At 39.2% G+C, this 20,918-nt stretch overlaps 1 protein-coding gene across 2 annotated transcripts in view; it reads left to right on the top strand.

The window, feature by feature from the left end:
* Positions 1–20,918, top strand: part of MAP3K9 (mitogen-activated protein kinase kinase kinase 9) — a 60,485-nt gene that overhangs the window by 10,727 nt on the left and 28,840 nt on the right. Inside the window, exon 3 of one of the 2 annotated variants that reach the window (XM_026095654.2) lies at positions 15,652–15,832. The exons of the other annotated variant lie outside the window; for it this stretch is intronic. Coding sequence (XP_025951439.2) covers positions 15,652–15,832 — 181 coding nt within the window. The remainder of the gene's footprint in view (positions 1–15,651; positions 15,833–20,918) is intronic. 2 annotated transcript variants of the gene reach the window in all.

Raw genomic sequence — 20,918 nt, 5'->3', positions numbered from 1 at the left:
ATAGTAGATTTCTGTGACTTGCAGGAGATTTATTTTCATTTTGGAAGTGATTTGTTTTAGTTAAATAATAATTGATGGTTCACTGTGGGTTGCAAGCCATAAAAGAAAGACTTTTTGAAATAACTTTGATATTCACAAAAATGCTTTGAACCCCTCTTCCTGCCTGCTCCCCCACCACCCCCAAAAGCAGCAAGGCAATGTCATGAATGGAATTCCTTATTTTTCTAGGCAAGAGTGAAAAGAGTTCCTTTCATATTTAAGTAGTAAAATTGTGTATATTACTTTTTTAGTCTAGCTAGTATCTTTTCCTTGTTTTTATGCCACTGTATATATTTTTCTGCAGGGTTCTTTCTCCTCCCAACAAAAAAATAATTAAGTGTTGTGACAGTGAGCATTTTCTCCAAATTGCATGTATGGAATAGAAGAGCAGATACCAACAGACTTGACCACCATCATGTGGGAAATGTATGTAGGCATTTGTGCTGCACCAATGACTTCACTATCTGACCATCTGTGCCAGAGCTCTGACAAACCTGTGTTTTTTTTCTGAAATTTCCATGCAGTAAGTCAGCAGCGAGAACAGCCTTGTTGTGGCATTTTCAGGAAGTTAGGATAACTTTTTCAACTGCATTTTTCTGTGTTGCTCCCACATCAATAAACTTAATCTGAATTTCGAGAAGCTGCTGGAAGAAGTCTCATTTTTTGCTTTCTCATCAAACAATTCCTTTCAGAATTTCAACATATCCAAAGCAAGCAGACAAACTCTTGAAGCATCAAAAGTTAAGTGCAATCTTGCTCTTTGAAGTGATGTTTCATCACCCATTATTAAGATGATTCCTTAATTTTAAGTGGTATCTCATTCTAAAGATGTTGCATGTTCCTTTGTGACAAGATGAGGAAAGCCTTAAGTTGTTGGGAGGATCACAGACTATAGCACCTGATTTAGGCAGCTGCATTTTGGACCATATTTACTTTCTGATTCTAGGATAGTTTCAGTTAGACTGGTGTGACTTTGTTTTCCAAAAGCTTGCCAAAGTAGCCTGGGATACTTGACAACAGCTTCTTAACAGTCAGAGCGCTAATGGAAAACTAATCAGCTTGCCTTGCTGACCTGAGCTCTTTCCAGATAGAAGGCAAAGACAGGAAAGAAGTAATGGAAAACTCATGCACTAAGAAGAGAACCTGTCACCATGTATCAGGAGTATAATTAATTATGTTTTTTGGTTTTGTCAGCTTCTCTCAAGATCAGAGAGAAGAGGACTCATATAATAGTAAATCTTCTGGTCCCAGCCTGTAGAATAGTTATCATGGTGATAGTAGTAGCCTGGTGCAAGATTGATCTCTGTTTTCTTCCAAAAGGTAGCAGCCAGGGATAGATAACCTTCCCATAAGCTCTTTATGTCATTGCCGCAAACAACCCTTCCCCCTCCCTTCTAAAAGTTCTGTTATATTACTTAGGCATTTTTATAACACCAGTTGTTAAAAACAAAGCCAAAAAATCTTTAGCTAATGCATATGTGGATTTCAAATAATCTCTGAAATCCTGTATGTGCTTTGAACAATTTACTACTTCAGTCCTGGGTGGTTTTCAGCACTGCAAGCCAGGCTCCTAGTTCGTTGTGCAACATCTTGCTCTGATGCTTCATCAGATAGGCTTCTGGAATTTGGGGTGGCTGTTGAGAAATATTACCAGACTTGCTGCATGTATAAGCCTAGACCTTCATTAAAACATGAGCATGGCTTCAGCCTTGCTGACTTCCAGGCATATTGTTCAGATGTGTAGTAAACGTTAGGCCAGTTGGCAGGATGGAGCCGGTATGTACTCAGAGCTCCCTTTTGTAAGGAATTACTCCTGCCGTTAAGATTTTGCTTATCATAACGCTTTTTGTGCTTAAGCTGGGGATTCCTGCAGTATTTATGGGAGACTATGAGGAAGCGGTTAACTGCTGTAAAGATGGTCTCTATAAGCGCAGTGGGATGTATGTGAATGAGGCTGTGTCATCCATCTGCCCCACCTTCCTTGTATTACAGGATTTCCTGTTGTTTCTCCTCTGCGAGCATGTGATCATGAAAAGACAGTAGAGAGACCAGCCTTTAGTGGCCTATGACTCTGCATTGTGAAAGGATCCTGGAAATAAGAAAATTTCTGTAATTTTGATTATTAATAGAACTTGACATGCCTCATACTACTTGCTGGAGTGCTGTTTATCTTGCCTTTGGATTTATTGATTTGATTTTGTCTTTGAAGTTATCAGTCATGTACTGTGTGGCTTTGATATGGTTATGGTCATCTGGTAGCTGGGGTGTATTCCTCATAGTACTTTTCTGATCACACAGACAAAGCTGGTTCAGGGAGCTAACAGAAATCTTAACACATCAAAAAGAAAAAGTTAACATCTTTCTGCTAGTTTAGCTGCATAAGCTGCTGTCCTGTATGGAATCTGATGGGCACCAGTGCAGGACTGCCCTCTTTTTGTCAGCTGGCTATTTGCTCTACATAACTACATCTCTGCTGATTTTTCTTAATGTTTGTGCTAAAATCTGATTTAAAAAAAAAAAAGTCTGGTGTAGTTTGTGCTGCTGCCTGTGGAGGTTTTAAGTCTTTCTTTTCTTCTGCCAGTCTGTTCAAGAGAACAGTGGAACTTGATGTTATTAGCTATTTCATAGAGATGTCTTAATTGAAACTCAGGATGAAAAAAGCACGGATTTGTTTTGCTTTGGCTTCATGTCAAAATGGCTCCCACTGAACCAGCGTTGTTATTAAATTAATTTTCAGAAGGTGTCTTGAGCAACAATTAATATAAATGCCATTCATGTGATTCTACTTTCCCCACTCTATCTTTTGTTTTTGCCTGATACTGTTTTTATACTTGATTTCTTACGAACCTTCAAACTGATATGATTTGGCAAAGCACTGAGTTGAGTGAAGATTTAATTATTTTTTTTTCCCTTTAAGCATTTAACTGATTATGAAGAGTGAAAGAATCCTTGCCTGAGCAAGAAGGTTGTCCCAGTATAGGCAGTTTGCTAGGATTTAATCTGAAACCAGAGCTGACCAGCTCCATTTTTCCAGGAAACTGACTTGAATGTTCTCCAAGAGCATTCAAAGTGTTTTGTACCAGATCACTAAAGTGATAAGACTTTTCAGCTTGGCTAGGTGAAAGGATCGATTCTAAATATATCATGACTCTGAAAGCCATTCCTTTCCCCTCCCCCATTATGCATTAGCTCTGTAGAGTTACTGTACTGCGCAGCTTAAAATCCAAGAACTGCTGTGCTGTCACATCCATCACATCCTCCAGGTTGATAGAAGAGGACAGTCAGCCAGCTTTATGGCTTTGCTGAACCCTCACATACCCAATAATTAAAACGCTTTTGCTTCCAAGATGTATTTTTTTTTAATATCAGTGATGTTGCTGCATGGTTAGTAATAAAAGAGGGAGAAATATATGCTTGTTACTCAAGACAATATTTGTATTCTTTGTTTTTCCTTTTAAGATGTGCAATTTTTGAGAGTGTCTTATCAATTCTGTGCTCTACAGGATCTTAAGCAACCCTTAGCCTTCTGCACCACAAACAAATAGTAAAATAAAGATGCAATCTTAGTGAAAGGAACAGCAGAGTACCCAACAGTAGGTAGGTAAAGGCTGCATGTATAATATACAGTGGGAAGTGCAGACTCAGTCCATGTGCAGATCTGTTAATCACTTTAAGTACTTTGAATGCAGGATCAAGAGCAGATTGCTAATTATCTGGATACTTTTGAAGCAAAGCTGTGCAGGCTGGCTACTGGAAGTTGGAGCTAAAGTTGCAATTAGATTTTGGCAAACTAGTACAACGCAACATTTTATTTTGGAGTGAGTTTCTGATATAATTTCCCAAAATGTAGTTCTGTCCCTAAGATGGTATGCCGATGTACTATTGCCAATAGGAATTACTAATCAACTCCTCCCCTTCTCCCCCCACCCCCCCAATAAAAAAAAAAAAAATGGCAACCTCAGTCCCTGTACCCATTGCAGTAGGATTGAAGCCCTGGTCATGTTGTTCACTTAATCTCAAACCGAGAAAGCACTGGTTTCTGTAAAGATTTTACTCTGTTCTTTTATTTCTGTAAAGCTCTTGTACCTGGGCTTTGATGGACGCAATATCTGATACATCTCCTTACAGTACTTCAGTTATCTAAAAGGAGGAAGTGGATGTGCTGATGCTTGTCTACTATCTGACAAAGCTTTTGTTATTTTGCCCTTTGGTGAGTAAAGCCACAGTAAGCTGTTTTGCTTCCGGGCTGGAGGAAGAAATAAAACCTGCCCAGTGGTCATACCCACAAAGAATGTTCAACTGTGGCAGTGATGTTTCACAGTCCAACTGCTACACAATCAACATTAGCTTCCCTCTTTGTAGCTGCCTGTTGACTTTACGGTTGTCAAAAGCCGTGATCATACAATAACAGTGAGGGAGATGTGCATAGCTGAGCAAAGGCCTATGGGAAAACAAATCTGTTACTAGGCTGTTATATCCATAGGTGGCTGAGTTCCTCTGAAATCATCTGCCAAAGTATATTTTCAACACACAACTGCTGCAAAAATGCGTGACACTATTTCGAGAAAAAAAAAATGAAATTACATCGTTAGGCACAGTAGCCTCATTCCATGTGGATCTGAGTTCCTCTGCCATTTTTCATTCTTTGAGTTCTTAAAGTAGTGGTCTTCTCACTTCTTTTCAGTCTAAACAAAATAAGAATAGATATGGCTAAGCAGTATGACTAAAGGGAAAATCTCATATGAGTCCACATAAGAATTTGGGAGACTGGGCAAGAGACTTAATTAAGCCTGTACAAGTAGTTGGATGGCTACTTAATGACTTAAATGTTAGAATTAAACATTTCTGCAACAAGTAAAATAACAAAGATGGCATGTTGCTCCCATTTACAGTCCTTCTTAGTGTCACCTCACCCACCCATCACTGTTGCTGCCAGCTAGCTCTTGGACTGGGTAGGCAGGTGATGGTGGCTGTAATGAGACAGAGTACTGCACAAAATAATGAATAGGGCTCTTGAGGGTGGGTGTAAGCAGGATGTGCCTGCAGACACATTTTTTTGCTGGAGTTTTGTCCATGTCTTGACACAACTGTTTTCCTTGTGCCTGAGTGTATTGTCTTTCAAAATCTTGGATGGCAAAACATTCAACCCATGCGAGTGCTAATGTTGCCAAAGACTGAAACAGAGCTACTGAAGTGTACTGGCGCTTACAAGTATTCACCATCAGATTTTTCAGGCCTTGTCAACTCTACATCATCAAGTCGCTGTGTTTAGGTCATCAGAGCCTCTAGAGGCTAACCGGCTTAACAGGCCATACAGGCGTTACCTCTGGCACTGTAATACCAATTGTCTAAGTGACGTCTGGTTAACAGGAGCATAATTGTCCCCACCAGGGGTTTTGCTGGCATAGCAATGTTGTTTGCGGGGTAGGAGTTTTGGTAATTTGCGTTCAGGGTGCTGAGTGTACTGGCCTCTCTGGGGGCCTCTGCCTACCTCCTCTGCCCATGGGTCCAGGAGCTCCATTTAAGCTCAGGCTTGGGCTCCTAGTCCTTTCCTGAGCTATGTCGTGAGTGTACCTGTCTCTGGCCCTGGCCCCCATCTCCTGCTGCTATTGACTGGACTCCCAGGCTGGACCCTGGGCCTGGTTCTTTGCTTGCCTTATGTGGGACTGTCAGTGGACCCTGTTATCACCACCTGACTCTGGCTACCTTGTTCAGATGCTGTGGGAGTGCATGCTGGTGGGTGAGGGCACTGTGGCCTTGGCTCCCACCTCACCTTACCTTGTGGAGTAGCTCCCTCTTGCTGCTCCCTGACAGCTATCGTCTCTGTGTGCTCCGAACTGTGCCTTCAGGGAAAGAGAACGATACTAACTTCACATATTGATGATGGAAGGGTGAGTTTATCACCACAACCTACCTGACTTTGGAGAGTTTTTTTTTAATTCTAGTAATTATTATAGGCATTTGGGCATATTTAAGCTTTAGAATAATCTTATTTGAGGTATCTTTTTAATCAGACTTTTCTTAAGTTTCTGGTAAGCAAGTTTCTGATACTTTCTTCAGTTTGTTCTCTCAGCCTCTTTCAAAGCACCACAATCCACCCAAGCACGTGTTACAAACAGTTAGTGGTAGGCATCTCTCAAACACTTACCAAGCACTGATGAAGAGGAAAGCTCCAAAATACAACTATAACTTCACAGAAAACATGACTTAAGGATGTTACTTTATCACTGGTCAATAACCCTGCCATTTTATCATCTACCTAGAACTGTAGTAACTAAATAAAGAAAAGAAGGGCAGGTATCTAGTCACTAAAATTCTGTATTGTCTCAGTTGGGGAAGAGTTATATGAAAGTTAAATGTGAAGCTATCAATCATCTATCAAGTCAGCGATACATCCCACTGTACCACAGACAACAGAACCAACTTCGTTTCCCACAGTAGGGATACTGGTCTTCCAGCCCACTCCCTTACATACTTCTTCCTGTATGCTCTCAATCCTCACGGAGTAAATTGATTTCTCCCCCCCCCCCCGCTAATGACTTTAAGCTGTTTACAGCAGGATTGAGGTTCATTAGCTAATAGATTTTTGTTCTTGTGTGCCAGGCTTATGGAGTAGCATCATGTGCAGGTAAATGACTTGGAGTGAACTGTAAGCTGGATGATACAAGAGACTGTCACAGGATTTCTTTTTTCTTTTTTTTTTGTAATTTCTCTCCTGTTTTAAAAAACCCCAAATATTCTGGACTGGGGGAGGGAGCAGGAGGCTGCTGATATAGCTATTGATGTGAAATGTCAGGGTGGGGGATTTGGGTTGATAACTGTTGCGGTGGTGCTGTGACGTAAGCTTGCTTTCTTTGCTGTTCTGTCTTTGTCAGCTTTCGCCTTTCAAGTCAGAATGTTTCTTATTGTGTGCTCTGTGCCAAATAAATTGGGAATACAAGCAGTAGATAAGAAGAAGCTGAAGGTGATACAGCCAGGAGATTTTGGTATGCTAGGCTGTGCATGCTACTGAGTGTAGTGGACAGGAGCCCCTTTCCTCTACCCTCATATATAATAATGTGGTATTTTTATTCTGAGTGATAACTCTAATTGTTCCCTCCATCCCAATGTTCTGCTTTTGTATGATAAGAGTCAACTTTTAGCACAAGGCAAAGGAATATCCCTTTCAGCACTGCAGTATGTAGACAAACCTAATCCTTTCTCTAGGTTGAGAAATCAGAAAAAGATTATATGACCATATTTTGCTTCCTTGTCACTTAATTTTGACAGTAAGATGAGATGAGGAGCCATTTTCTACTAGTTCTTTGTTACTAGCAATTGGATCAGTGTGGATTAAAATTTGTTTTTCCCCACTTGCTCCTTCCCCCTGTTTGCTGGCCCACTAGAAAGCAAGAATGCAACTTTGTCTGACCAAGCTGTCCAAAAGTGTGTGGCTGAAAAACAAAATATCCCTACTGAAACAAACAAGCAAAAAATTCCTGACAATGTTACTGCCTTCCAGGGAGAGTTTGTGTTTGTGGGATAGCAGAGAATAACATGTCTCTTTGGCTCTGCTGGTGTGATATGAGAAGGATAGAGGACTAAAACAGTAGCTGTTAATTCTGTTGGGAGAAAAAAAGTTTCTTAATTTCACTTTTAAAAGCTTTCCTGCTGTGAAAGTAATCCACCTATTTGAACTATTTTTTCATGCATACTGGAGACAGTAGTGTAGTGGTAGATGAATGATGGCAGGTGTCTTACTGAGATTTTATTAAGTGACAAACTTAGAACCTAAGTAAAGTTTCATCATGTTCATGTTAGTGATCAGATTGAAAGATTCAGTGGAGAAGATGGTTGTTATCCATTTATGTGGGACAGAGGAGTGTGTTTGGAGAAAGGGTAGGTGGGTCTGAGAACTATGAAGAAAATGAAAGGAAGAGATACAAATGGGTACGTTTTGGCAAGAAGGAGACCCAGGCAAGTTAGTGTTTCATGACTAATCTGACAGAACAAAAAATGTTGTGATAGGAATGAGTTGGATTAAACAGAATGAAAAATGCATCAATACTGTAATTATTTGCATTGGGACATTAGAATAAGTTGAGAATATTCCTAAATCAAAGTTCGCTTAGCAACATGAAACTTACTACAATGGCTAAGAAGCAGGAGTGAATGCTGACAACTTTTTTGTGGTTTACATAGTCCTCCTTAAGGGTTTTCTTAAAATAAAGGCAGAATTTTTGCATACAAGTATAATGACAGGTATACAGCCTCATACCCCTCTCTTTACTTCGTCATGGTACATTTTGTATCCGATCTCACATCTCTGTGATAGATGTATGAGCAATGAAAATGCAGCTGTTTAATATCTGAAAACTAGGCCCTCCCTGCATTAAATTTTCATGCATTTAAGAAAGATATTTACCATCAACTGTTCAATTGATTCAGTGATCACTAAGCTGAGTGGTGCAAGATGCAATAAATTATAACCTCTAGTTGCCATTTTGAGCCTAGGAACAGTATCCGTTTGACTTGGGTTAACTGCCTTGCTGGTGGAATGCTAAATTTCCGAAAACTTGAGTTTAAAAATTTCAGAGCACTGAAATAGTCTTGCAAAAATGAGTAAATAAAATGTTACCAGATTGCTGTTTCACATGTGGTGTTCCAAGTTTGCAGTGTTGGGGAGCTCCTTTAGCTGAAGTCGCTTATTTATACCAGACCTTGAGAGAGATTCATGTGGTATAAGTTTGGGCACTTAATGTAGACGTGCTTCTAGTCAAGAGATGTCCCTGTAGAGAGGCATTCAGACCATCTGAGTTTGACTTATGCTTGGAATCCCCTTCTGCAAAGGCTTTGTTTTTCCTCTGACTATGCTAGGAGCCTAGGAAGACTTGCCTTCTAAGTTACTGTGAATGCTGTCTCATCCCAGCTAATTTCCACTGTAATCATTTGTAAGGATGGACAAGGGGAGAAGGGGAAGAGCTCTGCCTTTTGAACACGTGGAGATATGGTAGGTGTGCATCTGTTTCATGTATGCAAGATGGAATTTTATCTCTATAGAAATGTTTGTCCCTTGCCTGCAGGGCAGCCCTTCTTTAGTTCCATGTTACAGTTCATGGCAGAGTTGAAACCTGGCTAGCATTTAATCTATAACTCCAGTCTGTATTCCTTCAGAACCCTTTTGATCCTCTCTTTTGCCTACTTAGAATTGAGCAATATTTTGGGTACTAGCACAGGAGGTCTGCAGTAATAAATTCTAAAGCTGCAGGTTTCAATGTTTTCACGGTAGTGATTTCCCCTTCTACATGGACACAGACTAATCCTAGATACATTTTGTCCCAATCCTAAACATGCTAGTGAAAATTCGATGTTCTAAGGTGAAACTCCAACTTTGGAACTGTCCTTAAAGGTCTCATTAGACCAACCGTAGTCTTAACTCTACTGGCCTTCTAGTAAATAATTCTGTATTGCCTAGTGCCCCATGGAGCAGGCCTTTCTGTGATAACTGTGACAACAAGGCAGAACTGGAAGATCCAGTACTAGTATCTCTGTGAAGTTTGAAGATTATATAGTATCTTAGAAATCTTAAGTTGCTTTTTGTGTTGCTTTAAATACTAAGGTAGGTTATGCCTTTATACTACAATCTAATGATACAATAGGATGGGGTGGGAGGAAGAGCTGGCTCACCAGTGTCAGAAGCTGTTGTCAGCGATATTTCTGTGAATCCATTTTCTGTGCAAATCTTGATTTAAACAAGAAAAGCTATGAATTGGCCCTCACTATAGGGAAAAAAACCCCCTCATTTTTCTTGATGTCACTAATACACAATTTTGTCTTATGAAACTGCGAATTGTCCCCTTGGGGATCTGTTATCATCGCTGGGATCGGTGTACTTCTGAAGACTTGCTTACTTTCAGTAAGGCTGACGTTTCATTCTGTCAGAAGTCTACTAGCCATGAATGCACATATGGAATGATACTTAAACTGGAGAAGGTAAACTGACTTCACTTGACCTCAAGAAGTGGATTTCCATCACTCAGAAATAACTGTTTGCTAGAAAAGCTGCTAGCTCAGGTCACAAATGAGGATAAATCAAGAGGATCCAGAGCACATCATCAGCACTTTCTCCCCTCCTCACTAAGAAAGCATCTTTACTTGGCACCAGCCCTGCATGAATTAACTTCCTGTCACTCTGTGCAGATTTCGGAGACTAGAATGATAAGCTCTGGTTGTATCAGGAGAGTCTCTAATGATATTTCTGTTTCAGCATGTAGTATTGCCTACTAATGGAAGAGCAGACCTGGTGAAAGCTCTGATTAATGGCTGCCATTCAGAGATGGGCAGAATGTACTGAAGGTGCTCTTCACAAGCTTTATCAATCTACTTCAGCTCTGGCTTCTTAACCTTTCCTTCAATTGTCAAAGGAACTAACTGAAACAATATCTTAAACACCTGGACTTGTGCCTGTGGAAATCATACTCTTCAGCATTACTGTAGTTCCAAAGGGGTAAATGCCAGGATGTGTTGGCCAAGGATGATTTTCTGATGATGTGGAACTTGGCTGCCAAGTTCCCTCATGGCAACAAAGGCAAATTAAAGGATGCAATTAAGGAAGGCTGGCTAGTAGCTGGGATGGTCTTACAGGCTACAGTAAATGTCCTGAATGCTGCAGTTAGTGCTGTGATCATGATGGTAATTGTCCACTGGAGTATTGCAGTCCCAAGCACAGGGCATCTTAAACCTTCAGAGAGTGGATTTATCAGTTGTGGCCTATAGCTCTGAACTACTCAGTGAGAGGACTGGAAATGCAAGCCACAAAATGCTGTTTTTCTTCTTTGTTGCAGCAAATTATTTTATCTTGAGCAGAAGCCAAAAGCAGCATACAGCTGGTACCGTGTGCCAAAAAGCACCAGAGATATAGCAGTGACAAGTTTTCCCATCTCTGGCAATATGCAGTTCTTTGACTTGCTGTCATGTCTGACAGGGTAACTAAGGACTGTACCAGACTCAGTCTATCAAATGGTCCTTGGATTCTGCCTTATACTATTCTACCAGTCAGTCCGTCTTGTCTTCAAACTGGTAAATGTTGGGTCATTGCCTGTGCTTAGCTAACCTAGCACTTTGTTTATATATTGCCTGCTTCTTTCTCTGTACTTCAGGAAACTTTCTCACATGAGATTGACATAAAAATATCCTTGATGATTTATGCAAGGCATAGAAGACTGACTTAAAGAATAGAGGAGCAGTTCACAAGACATCTTCATTTCAATGAAAGAATGGTGGTCTTCACAATGTAGATAAAAAGAGGCCCAGTGTTTCATTTCTGCCTTTAAATCTTGCTAAGCTCAGGCTAATGTGTCTCAAACAAGCTTTGTCTTTCCTGACATGGATCCTGCCTGGCTCCTGGAAAGCAGATACAGAAAGACAGTGTGGCCCAGTCATTACCAGTAAATGTTTTTGTTGCTGAGACTCCTCATGGTATAAAGTTCTTACTAAATTCCTAGCAGTGGAAATTATACATCTAAATCATGTGTGCCTATAGCCAGATGACTGCCCGATTCAGGTCTGCCTCACTAGAAGATACCAAGGCAGATTGGATTACATTCCTTCATATTCCAAGTGTGGAGGAGCTATTTTGCTATGCAGAATTCATCTGAACTGTAATTCCTGACTGGCAAATCTTTACTTGCTGGAGGACAAGTTCCATGTCTTTCAGGAATATATAAAAAATGTATGTGAGCCCTTAGACCTTTTGGATTGGTCCTGTCAACACTCGTGTTCATAATACCCTATACCTCATCTTGCTAACAACTTTTAATGCTAGTTTAAGCCAGCATATTTTGCTTTCTCACTTGCAGTGAGCAAAGATCATGGTATTGATGATTTGCTGCTCATCAGCTGAGCTTCATAATGCTGTTTTGCTATAGCAATTGGATCCTTAAAGATGTCTGAATATGCTTGTAACATCCAGTTTGCTTCACCAGTCCCTTTTGCGTGCCTCCAGTTGGAGGTTTCCCCTACCCCCATGTTACTTAAGATCAGCTTTCAGCCTCTGCGTGCAGGCAAGAAAAAGATTGTTTTGTGTTGTTACAAGCAGTAGCATGTAACATACCTTCATCTACAACTTGGCTGGCTCTGTGCATGCACATGGGAAGAGACTTTTTGTATGGGCCGGGCTGGAAGAGGGAAATGGTGACTGACTGCTGAGGAGCTGATGCACATTCTGCCTGTTCCTGCTGATTCAGCGCTCATTCTTCTCCAGCCGCCTGAGAACTAGGCCCAGGATTTTTGTTGCCAAACAATTTCTCTCTTTAAGGATAGGAATGGGAAAGACTTTTAATTAAATTTTCCACCTTTTTTTTAATCTCTTGGTCTCATGCAGTTGTTTTAAATCAGCAGACCAGAATGCCAGGGATTAATCCCTCAGTAGATTAGCTGCATTTTTGGATTTTTGGTATAGGTGCTTTGTCGTTGTGTCTGAATTTTTTATTAGACTGATTTTTTTTTTTTTTTAGCATAGCTTTGTTTATCATCTGGCCACTGTTAGTTCTGTCCTGAGTGATCAGATCCATTAGAAGATGAAAAGGTGTGTTAACTCTAACTGCTGTTAGTGTAGGAAGTATGTTGCTAATTTGTGTTATATATTGTGCTAGACTCCACAGAGTGCAGAAAATATAGTTCTTGCAAGAGAGAATTTACAATCAAAGCAGTAAACATGATAGGTGATAGCTGGTTATAGATAAAGCTCTCAAGAAGATGAGACCATATGGATCAGCATGACAGGTAAAGTGCATTTGCAGCATCTTAGCAACCTGGACTAGGTGCTTTTAGGCATTACCATAAAAGATTCTTAAGGGGAAAGTGAAAAGTTGAAACTTCAGCTATTTGGGGGACTCTTCATTCGAACAGGAATGAACACAGGGAGAGTCAAGAAGCTTTTGACTGGAAAATCTGACAGGTTCCTAGCTGAAAAAAGTCAGTCTTCTACTATTGACTGAGATAAGGAGAACTGAAATGGATGCTGGAAAGAGATATGATTCTGAAAATTATTTTTTTACAATTTTGGGTTGCAGAATTATTATCCCAAGCAGTTATAACAAGGAAATAGAAGAGGAGCCTAGGATGTAATTCAGGAATCGAGGACTTGCAATAAATCCAGTTCTTTCATTGTACTTCTCTGTTGTCTTTTGTCATGGTAATTTATCTCACTTAGCCCACATCTGAAAAAAAAGTTCATGGGTACAAAAGATCTATGTAAGTACTAATTATTTTGCTAGAGCTTAACACAAATAAAGGCAATGAGATTTAAATAATCTCTTGCCAGGAAGGTATATGCAACCCAGCTGTAATATCTGGCTCCCTGTCCTGCTATTGAGATGATTCAGACAGGATACGATTTACCTTGTGAAGAACAAATTTGCTTGTCACTTGTTGTGCTTCTAGAGAGGAACAAAAGAAAACCAAAGCACCCTTGCTCTTTTGTTTCAAAGTTTTACATTACCTTTTCTGCTTCACTGTATCTCTATGTATTTATATATCACTGAGTTTAAATTTAACATTAAATTACATTTTTTTCTGCCAGTGCTGTAGGTAAAGTTGGTGGATGCTAGAACAAATAACCTACAGCCTGTATATCCTAGGAAGCTTTTCACCCCCTTGCAATCAGTGGGAGATTTTCTTTTTTTCAGTTAATAATTCTTCAGCTGCTAGAAAGAAGGAAAAAGAAAAAAACTAGGTTAGGAAGAAGAGCGATAAAGGTAGCTTGCTTATGTACCTTCATTTCCTGCGGTTCTTCTGTTCTATACTGAAGTGTGGGTCTAGAAGCATATATGCTCTTTCCCAAGAGACAAAAATTTTAGTTCTATGTTGCTTTCACTTTACTGCTGTCAGAAAGCTTCCTAGAGTGGGGTCACTTCAGCATCTCTCAATACTAGCCAACTTCTGTTTTCAGTAACATCTTTTTGAAATAGTGTTTGTGTTTTTCTGTGGAGCAGGAACGTAGGCCTCAAGCTCCTCCTTCCTCATAATGCTTAGGAAAATGAAAGATTCAGTAATATTAGAAAGGAATTTTGCAAAAGAAGCAAGAACCCAGTTCTTAACCATGAGTCTAGTTTACTAATAACTTGTGTTGACCCACAAAAACCTTTAACAAAATAATATCCTATGATTTATGAAGTCTTGTAGAGGGGGTTGCTGTCTTAAGAATTTTCAGAGAAAAGCCAGTTTAAGCTTAATAAAATAAATAGAATATGTAAACATTTAGACTTGTAATACATATTATGCAAAAGGCTTCAAATCACCATTCATGGTTTTTATTTCATGAGACTTCCTGTTTTGATTATTGAAGGGGAGGCATGCATTGGGAATGCATAGCAGACTTTTTACTGAGTGTAAGAATTTTTTGCAAAATAACCGTGTTAGTTCTCAACTGACACTTTCGTAGAGTCTTTTCATGAACTGTCTGCTGAAAATGATCCTGAAAGCAACTTGTGTATGTATTATACTTATTGTGGTCCTTTTACATTTTGTAGGTACCTTTATTGTATATAATTTTCTTGCTTGCTAAGAGTCTGTAAAAACATTAAAAACAAAGTAGCTGCACAATGATGATGTATAAGTAGCTTGATGCCATTTGATGTCAAGTCATTGGAGTAATGATGATGCAAATTTTTTTCATTGCAACCTTTTACAAAGTGGCTGAAAATAGTTTCACAGGCTTATGACTATTTTAGTTATAGAAGTTTAGTAGCCTATTACTCTGTTGCTTGATCTTACATTACTCTACAACTTGTGTGGTCATTTTACATCAAGATAAAAGGGTTAATAAGGTGCTGCTAAGGCAGAATGGCTACTTCTAACATCTGCTTTACATTCATTTCACTGTGGTGTGATTTGCTGGGTGAAGGGGAATGTGTCCCTTTTACCAAGGGATACTTGAGTTCTGTCTCAAGCTGTTTTAAGTTGTTGCATAGACTTTTTTTGCCACGGCAACACAGTAGAAACTTTGGCAGCTGAACTAAAAAAAAAAAAAATGTTTTTTAATGATGGGAGAGGGAGTCAATAACATGGTGGTATTTCCAAAGTCTTGGATTGGGCATGCTATTAGTGATCATCCATCATTTATTAAAAAGTTGGGACTTAAAAATGTGTTTGTAGAACTCCCACTCCTAATACATTTAAGTGAGGAGTACATCCAGCCTATGAGCATATCTAGCTTTAAAAAAAAAAGTCGTCTAAGCAGTTCAAGATAAATGTGCTACAACTGGCTTGCTGAGAGGAGATTAAGAAATATCTCCCTTTATCTGTTTTTCTAGAAGTTACAGTGGTTCACTTCCTCTTAGCAAAGAATTATTATATAGAATGACACTAGGCAGTACATGAAATAATTATCATCTATTTGTTCTCTGGGGCTTGATCTTTTGGTTAAAATTAGCGTTATATGCTAGACAGCTGTTCACTTATCAGATGACAGGATCAGCTTGAAATAATTTATAGTGTGGTGTGTTTGAATAACCAAAAATTAGGGAGAATCTTGGAATTCGGGAAATTGTTTCTCTTACTGGGAGGATCTGTTTTGCCTAAATTCTAGCCTCACTCTGCATACCTTTTATTCCCCCTCTCCCTTTTCTCCAGTACTCATACTCGAAAAGGTGGAAAATGGAGATCTGAGCAACAAGATATTGAAGATCACGGATTTCGGCTTGGCCAGGGAATGGCATAAAACTACCAAAATGAGTGCAGCTGGGACATATGCCTGGATGGCTCCTGAGGTCATCCGCTCCTCCATGTTCTCCAAAGGCAGCGATGTGTGGAGGTATTGATTTGGCATTAAGTGATTGGATACTAAAGGGCAACTACACATGCCAGGAAAGCTATCTTATACTTAAAAATGAGTAATAATGAATCAAATATGAAAATTCTTGGCTTAAGGAAGCTTTATCTGTTGGCTTTACATCTGCCAGATTCTTAACCTACTTTGAAACTAATTGTAAACCTTTGCTTTGTAGAAAGTGATGGGCCAGCTCACGCATGCCTCTGAATCTTTGTTGTTTCATAAATTCATATTCAGATTATCTTAGGATTCATAATGCCTGTTGCTCTATATTATCTAAAACAAAAATTTCGTACTATTTGGTATTGGCTGACGCAATCAAAAGCCATAAAAACAAACTGAGAGGTACTTACAGTTATTAATTTTTTACTGTTTTTTCCGAGAGTAGTAGGATCATTTTATGTTCTGGTGGTAATCTGTTATGCTTATATACTCTGTACCTAATCAAATTCTCTCTGCAAGTTTCAGCATGAATGCAGTGTTTTTCACTTTTGTACTAAGTTTGTGAATTATTTCCACCCTTCCAGTCTTAGGCATAAAATAGGATATCTCTTCTGTAGCTGAATCTGAGTAGGTAATCTGTAAGTAATTATTTGCATGTATATGTTGTCATTTCCATTCAGGCACTAGGATTTCTGAGAATAGAAGCTATTTTGGTGGGAATGGATGTAAAGATTGGCCCATAGACTTACAGAAATTGACTCTGAATGTAACTCTTGTAACTGAATTGGTAAATCCAGAATCTGGTAGATAACTCATTTTCCTAGAGCTATCTAGATGGTATGTAATGTAGAATTAGTACTGAACATCTGGAACAGACAAGTAAACAGAATTTCAGTTTTCTTGTGGGGAGAGAGGTATCGAAATGTCAAGGTGACTGGGTCTTTAGAACAGTAAGATTCTGTAGTTGGTCAGTAGTGCTCCCACACAGAGCATGCATACTGTGAACTCTGTCAAGATAAAGAAACATCTCAGCTGAAAGGATTATTTGGCTGTTATGGCAGAGATCTGGTGTGAGGGTGCTTATTTTCCTTATCTGGTTTTGTTGAATGGATAATATATTACCTTGTGGTAAGTCTGTGAACTTGTATTTTGCACATGGTGGTAGTCAGCATTGATACAATTCGGACACTATAATTAAATAAGGTAAACCTCCGTAGTCAATCGGAGAGAGGAATTGTGTAAGAGGTAGGCTTTCTTTCTGGGTGAAATCTGGCAAAAATGAAAACCTCAATCATGCATATTTTCCAGTGTTGACAGTACTGGTTTGAACGCAGTATGCCAAACTTGAACCTCGGTTTCCTCTTCTCTGAAACAGTGCTAGGAATGACTGTGGCGGGGGGAACAATTCCTCTGTAGTTGTAACCCGGGCATGCTGAACAGATCAGTAGATGTTCTGTACCAGTATGATTCGGCCTCATTTTGAAAGAGAGATGACCTAGTAGATTGGTTGATGATTTTCATGAAGGCAGCTCAAGCATATTTATAACTAGGCAAAAGTATCAGTGTGGTCATTGACTTAAAGATTGTAAATCACTTCAAAATTTTTGATCGTTTTTCAGACTATTGTAATTCTATTTTAAGATTAGGGAATCACCTTCCTCTTTTATTTATGGTTACCACCTTCCCCTGAGAACAGGTTGAATTTCTCTAAGCGTTCTTCCTTAAACAGAGCATCATCACTGTTAAGAGAACTATGTTATATTTTCTCTCTATAAGCCTTTTCTCTGTAGTGGCCAAAACCTTGGGTCATACCTAAAATAAGCTGAACAGAACATTGTATCTGAGGTATGCATGTAGAGGAAAATGCTTGCTGGTGCAGTCCCTACTAGTGTGTCAATGTTTGAAAGCACTGGATTTTACAAAAGCAGTTGCGGACAACTGTAAGAAATCCTGTCCCCACTGAGAATGCAACTGAAGTTCTTAACAGGATGAACTTTTTTTTATCCTATTAGATATACCCCTCCTCTTGTCCACTTTAACCTCTTGGTTAATCGCCAGAATTCAGGGATCTTTTTGCCTGATAAACAATGTTCCAGTTAGTCTGTGCAGCATCAACAGAATTGGCTGTGCCTGTCGCTAACATTCACAAGCTTTTTTATTACAACATCTTTTCTAAAAAGCATATTAGAATAATACTGCAAGAGGTACTGGCTGAAGTATTGCCCAGCCCTTTAACAAATGTCTTATTCCACCTGTGTTCTTGCTGCACAAATAAACAGACAGCTGCTGGAAAAGATGCATGCCAGGACTGTTATTTCCTGAGTCAGTCTTTTATGCCAGCATGAATAACCACTTCATGCAATTCCTTTCAAAAATACATCAAGCTCCATTTTAAAACCTGCTCTGTTTTTTGCCCTATTCTATTGGAGGGTTGGCAAAGAACTTATTAGGCTGAGAAATGCTCCAGCCACTCGTGTCTGTCACCAGGGCCCTGGCCAGTGCAAAGCCTGCTGATAATAACAGTATTTACACTTCCTGCTAGAGTAAATTCGTTGTTTTGAATTGCGTTGTAGTGCACCTGGGCGTTCTAGGTATACAGCTGAAGCTCTGTGCATGTATTGCACAGAGAATAAAGAAGATACCTTTTCATTTGAAAATGTCAGACTGGTACTATTAGTCTAATGATGTGTTTGAGAAGAGGGTTGGAGATTTGTTTTGGATTTACAGGAGTGAAATCGAAGTACAGATATTGCAGCTTATCCAATATTGCACAGCAAGCTAACATTAATAGGCATATAATCCAAATTCCCCTGTCATTTTAACTGCTTAAATGTATTTCTTTGCTTCCCACTTCATTTTTCTCTTGAGCGGCTTAAAAGAAAATCTTTTTCATGTTATTGTTATGATTGATATGCAGAAGCTAAGGCCACCATACAACCTTCATCTGATTTCCTCAGTTTAGATGCTCGTAAGACGCATCTACTCTGAGACCAGTGAAATAGGAATTAAATTTTCATTTAGGAACAAAATATCAGAACTACTTAAAAATATCTGATTAGCAGATCAAGATATTTCAGGCTTTCGGTGGTGGGTGTAGAAACTTCAGTCATTAGAATAGTTCCTTTGAATCAAGCGTTGGCAAGCATTTTCATCCATGACTGACCACTTGCAGGCTTCTGTAGGCATTTGTGTCTACAGACACAGAGGAAACACTGCTGAGCCTTCAGGTCCTGGCAGGTACGTGTTGACTAGCAATACTGAAGCTGATGTGGGAGAAGTAACTGCTTTTGATGCTGCCAGTCCAATAACATGCAAAATGCAAAGTGCTAGTCATCATCAAAAATATGATGAAGTTCAATCTTTCTTGGCAAAAATGATGATCTGATTGCTATTGTTGCTGAGATCCCCTTCTTGGACAGATGGTTCCTTTCTTATGCAAAGTCATAAACCTTGGGAGATGGTTAAAAGGAAGCCAAGGTACAAATGCCATTGAACAAGAACAGTGAGAAGGGAAATGAGTTTGTTCTTTTTCTTTCTTTCTTTATAAGTTCACAGCATTACAGGGGAGGTGGCAAAATCACATGTGAAATGCTGCAGACCTTCAGCCTCCCTCTCCCTGAAAATCCAGTGAGTAGGATTGAACCTGATGTTAAATGGCTTAAAGGATTACTGGATCACTGGGAGATGGTTAGTTATGCATATAAGTGTCAGTTGACTTGGGCACATGGTCTGTATCACATGGTTCCTACTGTAATTGAAGTCCAAAAATTACTACCATTCACTGGAAAAATAAATGAGCTTCAACAATTTTTCTTCCTCTCTGTTGGGGATGAGGAGAGCCCCTTGATTCTTTCTTCACACTCCTTTTTTATATAAATCTCTTCTGCTTCTGGCTTTTTGCTTTGTAGTTCCCAGTCCCCTGCTTGAGAGTTAGCAGAAAACAGTCTTTTCAGCACCTTTCTTGCTCTTTGCTTGGGCTGGTGTTTGTTTAATGGTGTTTGTTTAATTTGGGCTGGTGGTTGTCTAATGCCACAAAGTGGTGCTTTCTTCACTAGTTCTGTGGAAGCAGCATTCTCAGCCTTGGACTGTCAGTGCGTGAGGAAGAGGTGGCATTAGGTCTGGTGTCAGAAACAAAGTGATCTTTTCTGCAATATGTACTTTTTCTGTCATGTTAGAAGAAACACAGATCTGTACATTTTGTCTTTTGAAAATTATCTTGCAGAAGAAATGTTCTGAGCTTATCAACAGGGCTCTTTTAACCATTTCATTAAGAGAAGGAACTAATACATGCTTTATGCTGAACTAGTGGTAAAATAATAACATCTCTTTGGCAGTTTGTCCTATCTCTTGGTATCAAAACTTGCATCCAAACTGAAGGGTAATACGAACAATCAAATTTAAACAGGACAAATACATATTTGATCCAATATTCAATTTTTGTGTGTGTATCTTATGGATGAATCCTAGGAGGCCAAAAAGAAAATGGGAAATCCTTAAAATTCTACTTTTTTTAGAAATGAGGATATTGATGTAGTAAGAAAGTCAAAAATTTGTTGGTAAAAAATAATCAGTGGGATATTATAATATCAAAAGTATGAATTATATAGGAAAAATGAAAAGGTTGTGTAGGTGAAGAAATGATATTTCATGTTTAAATTATCTGTGTCAGCAGGGAAGACAGAATCTCTAGTGACTGAAACGCCACATCTAAATAGGAAAAATATAGTATTAAGACTGATTGTTCAACTAGGGTGGCAACAGTTACAGTGAAATATTAAGGGCTTGCTGGGGCAGGGGAAGAGAAATTTCAAGAGTGCAGGATGTAATAATAAAAATTTTGATTACCCCCCCCCCCCCAATGGATAGGGCAAATGTTACTTTGAGATGTGAAGAAGAGATTAATCTTTCAGCTTCAAAAATGACTGTTTCATGGAACATCTGTTCAGGGAGCTTCTAGGAGGAGAAGCAGCTTTTCATTTGGTAGTCAGCCATGCATAGGATGTTTTCAACATACTGCTGTATAACAGTGGTCAAAGTGCACTTAATTCAATTATCTTTTCTAAGATTCTAAGATTCAATATCTTTGCAAGATCAATACAAGATCATTACAGCAGTGTTTAATGTC

The sequence above is a fragment of the Dromaius novaehollandiae genome, chromosome 5, assembly GCF_036370855.1.
Source record: "Dromaius novaehollandiae isolate bDroNov1 chromosome 5, bDroNov1.hap1, whole genome shotgun sequence".
Taxonomy (NCBI): domain Eukaryota; kingdom Metazoa; phylum Chordata; class Aves; order Casuariiformes; family Dromaiidae; genus Dromaius; species Dromaius novaehollandiae.
The sequence above is the reverse complement of the archived record's forward strand: the minus strand, read 5'-3'. Positions and strand labels throughout refer to the sequence as shown.